At 36.6% G+C, this 8678-nt stretch overlaps 1 protein-coding gene across 2 annotated transcripts in view; it reads right to left on the bottom strand.

The window, feature by feature from the left end:
- Window positions 1–510: 510 nt before the first annotated feature.
- gfra2b (GDNF family receptor alpha 2b) overlaps window positions 511–8678 on the bottom strand; it is a 70078-nt gene continuing 61910 nt past the window's right edge. For both annotated transcript variants that reach the window (XM_058790265.1, XM_058790264.1), the window contains 2 exons: window positions 5460–5504; window positions 511–1850 (listed from right to left, as the gene is read on the bottom strand). In XM_058790265.1, coding sequence (XP_058646248.1) covers window positions 1698–1850; window positions 5460–5504 — 198 coding nt within the window. In that variant the 3' untranslated portion in view covers window positions 511–1697. The remainder of the gene's footprint in view (window positions 1851–5459; window positions 5505–8678) is intronic.

Raw genomic sequence — 8678 nt, 5'->3', positions numbered from 1 at the left:
TGTAAACTATAGTTTTTTGTATACTCAATCAACATCTTTCAATTAACAGTTTTGGCACTGTTTTTGTTATAATTTTTGCAGTGTTTCATGGGATTATGTTCTTTCCCTTATTACATTCGTTACCCCAGTTAACACTTTTTTTTTTGTTTCAAATCACAGTTTGTAATGTTGTGAATCACCTCATAGCTGGTTGCATTGGTTGATGGCTTATAACTTCTTAACAAATCCTTTTTTAAAAAATCCCTTTGCAATAAATGAATGGAAAAATACTGCCAGAACCAAGGCTGCTGAAAACATCAACAGAACATGTCAGCTGAAGATCAAGCTGGCTGTTTCTATGAACTCACTGAACAGACTATGAAAACATTTTTTTCATTAAACAGGGTCAATTGTGATTTCGTGTCGACTTTAAATAGTGTTTCAAAACTTATTCCAAGATAATCACTCAGACCTATTTTAATTCTGCAACAGATGTTGTTAAAGTCACGACTCTATGAGACATTACTAGGATGTTTTTATTCAGATTTAAACAAATATTTCTGACACATTCTTGAGCCTCTGTCTTGCCTCATTTTAAAGCATCACAAATGAACCAAGACCTTTTTGAGTCATAGGAGCTGCTATTTTTGAACGTCTGAAATCATATCAGTCGGTCTTGGCGGTACTCTGCAAGTGGTACGGTCTGAAACCATTACATAAGAGAGATGAACAGAGCAAAGACAAAAAAGTAAGGCCACACGATAGATTGCACACTATAAAATACACCAACAATTGACCCTCTCCGCAAATGGATCTTTTGTTCCGCTCTCCCTGGAGCATTTTTCTTTGAATATAATCCAAGTCTTTTGGCAAGAAAGAAATGATTACACATAATAACAGCCTAAGACGAACATCATTGGCACTGACGGCTCTCCATGGTGATACGTTTCACACGGCTCTCCGCTTTTGTTCTAGTTCCCCGCGTCGCTTGGCTTTCCAGTACATGCTAAAGGTTCTTTAGAGATAAAACAGGAAAAAAAGAATCTCATATACTTACAAACATCATTATACACATTGTACACAGGGCAGTAGACTCCAAATCTCGCTAGATTGGAGGATCCAAACATGGCGCGGATGAACCCTTGTACATAGTTTGCCGGAAACAAATTCGAGGGCACAAATCAAGATTTCATCCATATTTTTTTCTTCAAACAAAAGAAACATTTATATGGAATTATTGGTAATGATCAAGGCAGTGAGCACTATTGTACTGATGTGCGCGGGAGAGATAGCGAAAAGTTTTGTTTTTATAATGGATGCTCTATATCTCTAGGTAAATATACAGAGAGTTCATCAATGGGTAACATGATTGCATTTTATAGCTTGTTCTTGATCAACCATCCGTCATGATACTGGAGAACCCGGTGGGCTGCTTTCCTTCTAAAATAAGACGTTTGTAGAAGCTCTCCATGTTCAGTGTCAGCCGCCGGTGGTTCCTCACTTTCTCTTGGGGCAGTGGTGCTTCAAGTCTTTTAGAAGCTCCTGCCAAGGATTTGTTGTTTTTTGTTTCGACTGGTTTTTAAAGATGGCGTGTGATACACACATATACACACACACTAAGAGAGAGAGAAAGATCAATGTCACTTTAGAGAAGTTCTTTGATTTGAGGTCAGAAGAATCCATCAAATGCATCCTGGTGTTGTAGAGTCAGGCTGTGTTTACAGAACCTGATTGACCAGTGCAAAGGCCAGTGTCAGTGTGGCGGCAGATACACTGATTGAAGTCACAGATGAATGTCTGGCTCTGTTGTTGTCAGCCTGGTGAGAGCCCACCGAGTCAATGGATCCCTCCATATTGGGGTTCAGCACATTCTGAGGAAATATTACAAACATTTTTCAGTTCAAGTATTAAGATTATGGGTCATTCCCAATTACTCGCTACTCATTAACGTTTAAAAATGAATGTGTTTGTGGTATTTCTTTAAAATTTGTGAAGTTCAGCAATCTTTTGCTGCACATCAGAAATATATTCTTTGGTTTTACTCCTTGTGATCAATGATTAAGGGAATTTGGCCTTTGTGTTCCTCGTATTTATAATCCTGTGAAACTAGTCACCCTGGTGTCATAAAAAAATATGTAAATATGAATATACTTCAGAGATGTTTTACTCATAAGAATGTCTAGGGGGTGCCAATAATGGTATCTAACATGCATTGGAGAAAAACATTTACTTCATAATGTGATTTTCCCCCACTTTCACTTTTCTTTATACTTCAATTAAAGGTTAGACTTTTTTTTTTTTTTTTAATTAAATGAAAGATCAAATGGATAAACAATGCATACTTATTTTCACAGCCTTCTTTGATCATATTTAAAGTATGAATAATTTTGAGCACAACTGTCTCTCTCTCTCTCTTGTCGTCAATTATTCCTTACATATATATAGGCATTGAAGGTTTCATTGTTTCGAAGACATCGATCAGATGATATATTTCAAGGCATTCGTCCGGTATTTCTACTTAAATCGCTATTGCGAGTAGGATTCTTTCGCATCTCATCCAAAGCCTCCATTGCTAATTCCAAAACATAATTTTAAACCTAGTAATGGAGGCTTGAGCCGTTGATAGCAGACTAATGCAGTTAATACAGTTAATAAGTAAGTTATAAGAGAGAGAGAGAGAGAGAGAGAGAGAGAGAGAGAGATAATTGTCTCTGTGCGTCTCTCAATAGTGTTCGGCAGCAATGTCTCTAGTTATAGTGAAACTTAGTTCCTTTTGTTCACGACCAGCGCCGTTGTTGTTACCTCGCTTGTGAGAAGTCATGTAGTTTTTAAGTTGTTTACTGATAAAATCGTCAGAGTAGCGCTAACAACATTAGCAGGGCTCTCAAGTTATAGCGAAAGTTTGGAGTGAAATTAGGGGAGGGGCCACACAAAGGGGAGGAGTCACTAAATGGGGAGGGGCAAGTCAAAGGGGAGGAGCAACTCAAATATTTGCAGCACCCAATTTTTGCTAGCAGTTCAATTTTACCTATTGTTCATAATTGACCAGCACAAATAGAAGTTATAACATTTGGTAAATCTGATGAAAGACAAATTCATTCTAATAAAATAAAAAGATTTACGTATTTAAAAATAGAAATGTATCAAAAATAAAAATAAATTTTGCCTCAAACGAGCCAACTGAACAGCAGTACTCAATGTACATACTGTACACACATACATTACAGTACTTACCCTGAGCATGTATGTCAAACTGTGTGTGTGTGTGTGTGTGAGAGAGAGAGAGAGAGAGAGAGAACACATTTCAGCTTATGTTTATTTTTTTCTGTTGTAAATGTTTATTGCACATTTTGATGCCTGATGACAGGGGTAGAGGACTCCCACATAAAGCACTGTCATGATAATAGCGTTCCATCCAGAGCCAAACTGCTTCTAGTTTTGGTTTTGTTCAAACCCACCATGGAAAACACACTGCATCTGAATTTGGGGAAGCCTCAGTGCTTTATATGGGAGCCTCCTACCCCTGTCATCAAGATGTGCAACAAACACAACAGAAAAAAATAAAATCATAAGCTGAAATGTGTTCTCTCTCTCTCTTTCTCACACACACACACACACACACACACACACACACACACACACACACACAGACAGACAGAGAGAGAGCTTGACATACATGTTCAGGATAAGTTCTGTAATCCTACTGTGTGTGTACAGTATGTACATTGAGCACTGTTGTTCAGTTGGCATGTTTGGGGCCAAATTTCTTTGTATTTTTGATTTTTTTTTAAATATGTAAAACAATTTATTTTATTTGGATGAATTTGTCTGTCTTTTATCAGATTCACCAACTGTTATAACATCTCTAGTATTTTCCTTTCAGGAAGCCAAAGCTAAGTTAAAGCTTCTGGTTGCAAAGCAGTTGGAGTTGTTTTTTTTGACTGTATCAATAATACTTCAGCGCGAATTTGGCTATATTCCCCAACATCAGCTCTCACTATCTTTTCACAGGCAAGTGATTTCGTAGAGGAATCTTAAAATCGAAAAAATAAATGAAGGGGTTACCTACAGCATTCATCAGATCTTTCTCTTCCAATTTACACTCCATGTGCACGCGCATCCATGTTGCTTAGTAACGAACCAGCTTGCGGCAGAATCACGTAATTTAAACGGAAACAACAACATCCTAATTTCTGATTGGCTGGTAGGTGGCATTTAACTCTATAGCTACAGAGTCGAGAGAGCTATGAACTCGGCAGAAAACTTACCACAGTATTCCCTCATCTATTAATAGTAGGCTATATTAATTGTATAGTAATTGTAGCGGGACAAGTTATCCCTTCTCAGCGTGAGAAATACAAGGTGTGGCGTCAGAGCGTGTGAACTGGTTGAAATGCGCGAGTCTCACTCCGATTGCGTGAGACTTGAGAGCCCTGCATTAGCGCGATGTATGTTAACGTGTGTGCAAACTGTAACTGTTATGTGCGGTCTGTGAGGGAGAGAGAGCGGGAGAGATAGAGTATGTGTTTTCCGTACATAATAAAGCGTAATTTTGTGGCAAAAACATGATCTGTCATTTTTATCCTTTTGTTTACTATATTTATTTGTTTGGCCAGTGTCATTGTGGGTTTTGGTTATTTTGCTGTTGTAAGACCTTTGAAATAACAGAAATCATTTGGCGAAGTGATATGGTCATGTAATGCGGTCATGAGCTGCCTGGAACTACGTTCGCCATGCGTTTCCCTGAAAATAATTGCACACCTTCAAACATTTGTCAGCCAATCAGATTCAAGCATTCGTAGTATAAAAAAAAAAAAAAAAAAATATATATATATATATATATATATATATACATACATACACATACAGTATACAGTATCTCACAAAAGTGAGTACTCACTTTTGCTGCCAGCTATTTTGACAATAATGGCTGTATGTTGAGTTATTTTCAAAGGACAGTACATTTGTACTGCTATACAAGCTGCACATTGACTACTCTAAAATATAATATTTAAATAATTTGACAAAAATACATACCCAGCTAAAAAAAAAAGTACTAAGTAAATGTTGCTAATGTTCCCTTTAAGTTATGACAATGTTATTTCCGAATGTTCTCATATTTAAAAAAAAACATTTAAAAACACATTTTTGTGTGTTTTAGATTTTGCAAACATTTTATAATTTTACAAATATTGTTGAATTTTCTCAAGTAGTGTCATTAAAAAAAATAAATAAATAATAAAATAACATCAAAATGTTCCATGAACGATTTATACATTTTTTTGAGAACGTTAGTGAAAACTAGATATTCTGAACGAACATTCCATTGATGATATTGGAAGAACATTTGTTCATAACTTTAAGAGAACCTTTCCAGAACTTTAGCCAAAGTTCTGAGAAAGGTCTTTGTTAGCTTGGTAGAGAAATATTAACTTTCATAATTATGTAATGATATATTGTATAGGTGAAATGTGTCTTACCTCATCAGCACATTCAAAACTGTTAGAACACTTCTGCTCACTGTCCTGTGAAAATAGAAATAATTAATATTATTAGCATCATGTGACCATAACCTGCATACTGTACTGTTCGGTTAATTGTGCATGGCTGCCCTCTATTCATCACTCCATCGTAATCTACTGTACATAATTTCAGTCCTAGGTTTAAAAAAATACACTAAGCTGTAGTAGAACTGTGTAATATGGATATTAAAGTTGAATGGTACTTAGCTTATACATAGCTTAATATGAAGAGACTGTAAGTCATCTGTAGTTTGGTTCCCCTGAGAAGTGTGAACTGTGGCGCTCTCAAATAGCTAGACACAACAACATCGTCTCAACCAATGGCATGCAGGTCTGTTTGGCTGACCAACAACAGATGAGGGTGCAGACATTACAAACCTAACCCTTAAATACTCAGTAAATGACAGAAATCAGTTGATTGTACCGAATATGAAAATTATGTGGCCAGAGGTGTCGCTTCTGTGCAAAATGTCAATCATATCAAAGTGCTTTGAGCAGGTGTTTTTTTCTCGTGCTATAAAGCAGAATAAATGCATTAGATACTCTAACACTTGTAAGCTATGACACATATGCAAACACTTAACATGTTCAAGAAGTTCTCAGCTGGTTATGGTTTGTTAGCTACAAAACAATTATAAACATAATATGTCCTCTTTGCGAGAAAAAAAACCAACAACAACAAATGCAGCCTCTTTGATGCAAAACCATAATTAAGAAGCTTTACGAAAAATTGCACAATGGTTTGCTTGATTGATTCTTTGAATTGCTTTTTCCACAAGGAACATGCAAAGTTTTAGAGCTGTTTTATGGTTCAGAAGGCAGTGCTGTAAAATGCAATAGTAAGAAAGAAAGAAAGTATGGAATCACTTTTTTATTTATTTTTTTAACGATAAAACACTGACTTCAGAGGATTAACAAGCAGCTTGAAACTAAAGCAAACAAACAGAAACCCAAGCAGAACTTCACAGGGAGGGCGACATTAATAAGCGTTATTAATAACTGATAGTTCCAGTTCCCTATTTAACAGTGCAGTCTAATCCCAGCTGCATCAGGAAATGGATTCATCTCAGAAAACATGAATTTCCTTTTGTACCCATCTGTAAATATTCCATGGCGAATTCGCTAAACAGTTGTGGCCATTTTACGCCCACAATATTTCAACACAAACACCTGTATATTCACCCACCACCTGTAATCGAGTTTAACCAAGTGCCCTCTGCTCCTTTGTAGCAACATAAGCAACAAAATGCTTTTATACTTTGTGATGTCATGTGCTTTCAGTGATGTAAATACATTGTTCCTGAAGAAGGCTGGGTATTTTGTCATATTTAATAAAATCTTGAACAGTTCCAGTAATCTTTCCGCTAATTTATCCATCTGTTTGGATAGAAAGCAGTTCTTTTGTTTCAGCATCTTTCCAATTTCATGACATTTCTTTCCACAATGTAGATAATCATGTTTTTCAAACGTTTTCCTTCATGTGGACAATTGGTTCTGTTCACACATGACCTTTAAACACAAAAAAATGCAGTTAAATTTATGGAAAACCTGCATTTGTGAAAGCACCTATTGTCATTCTATTCAGCAGAAACATGCCTTCTTTTTATGCAACTATACCAATTTTCTTCTTCAAAATTAAACATTGCCTTGGGTGGAATAGCATTTGAACAGAGATTCAGCCAGCACAATAATCAAGTAAAGCAATCTTGAAACAAACAAAATCTGATGTGTTATGCCTGACAATATCCACCTTAAAATGTCCAAAGTGGAATTTTGTGTCTTTTTGTGTCTAAAATTGCACTCTCAGAAAAAAATAGGTGTACAACAGCTTGTCACTGGCGCTTCAAAGGAACACCTTTGTACCCTTTTTACTGCTAAAGGATTCATAATAGTACCATACGAGTACATATTACTATTCCAATGTGCTCCCTTTAGGGGGTAAAGAAGGTAAAAAAAAGTCCCAGCAGGCACAGGACGTCAATATAACGTTAGGTTGGCGTTGGAGATGGCATCGGACAGACGTCACATTTTGGATGAATGAAATTTGGGTTGACGGCAATTATTTGACGCCAATTTGACATTGACTTAACATTGGATTTTGGTTACACAACCTAAAAACAACATATCAACATCAGTTGACGTCGGTATTGGACATCAAATTAACATTGACATTACAAGTTGAATTGACACTGAATTTTGGTCACCCGATGTTTCAACCGAAATTTAACCAAATATCAATGTCTTACACATCTTATGACGTTGTGTGCCTGCTGGGGTATTCCTTTGAGGGTACTGCCCCAGTGACAAGCTATTGTACCCCTAAAAGTATCATCTTTGCACATTTTTCTGACAGAGTAGCAAATCATTCAAATCATGATGTATACTGTATATGTATCAGGTGAAAAACTATCTATTATGGAAATTGATGTTTTTTCCCCGTTTTATGGACAGCTGGAATATTTTCAGTGAGTTACACACATAATCAGAGACTTGACATTTTTGAGTATGGCTGCTTATTCAATCAACACTTTCCATACTCTCAAATTCTTTACCGAGAGCACGAGTTCAATACACTTAACTTGTAAACGCACCAAGTAATCGAGTAGATACAAGCAGCCATGTCAGATAACCACTTTTCACAGATTGACTGTTGCCTCCTACGACAGTTGCCGGAAATTAAAATAGTTATTTCCCGTGCGACTATATGATATTTCTGTCTGTGGAGTTTTTATAATTTGTTTCAGCATGGATGAGAGAGTAAAGTCATTTTCTTCAGTACCCAGGGGCTTATAACTGAATCCTCAGGACTTAGGACAGAACTGCGAGGCACGATAGGATGGAAGTGGTCACACTAAGTCATATCTCTATAATGCAGGTCCTTTCAAACTTGAATTACCTGACAAATTAGTGTTTGTGATGACATCACTTATTTACATAGGATTACATAGCTTCCTGTATGCAAGACAAATCATACTAACATCCTTGAAATCAATGCGACAATCAACATACACTATCTAGCTGACTATAGAGACAGGATTTTCATGGGCCAGATTCGAAACTTAATCTTCCATCTGAGCACTAAGGCTCAATATTTCATGATTTTCAGGTATTACAGCCATGCTGCAGGTCCGCTCTTAATGGCCTCTGCATGAGCTGACAAATGTTCTGTTTATGAAT

This window comes from Onychostoma macrolepis, chromosome 10, assembly GCF_012432095.1.
Source record: "Onychostoma macrolepis isolate SWU-2019 chromosome 10, ASM1243209v1, whole genome shotgun sequence".
In the NCBI taxonomy this organism is placed as follows: domain Eukaryota; kingdom Metazoa; phylum Chordata; class Actinopteri; order Cypriniformes; family Cyprinidae; genus Onychostoma; species Onychostoma macrolepis.
The sequence above is the reverse complement of the archived record's forward strand: the minus strand, read 5'-3'. Positions and strand labels throughout refer to the sequence as shown.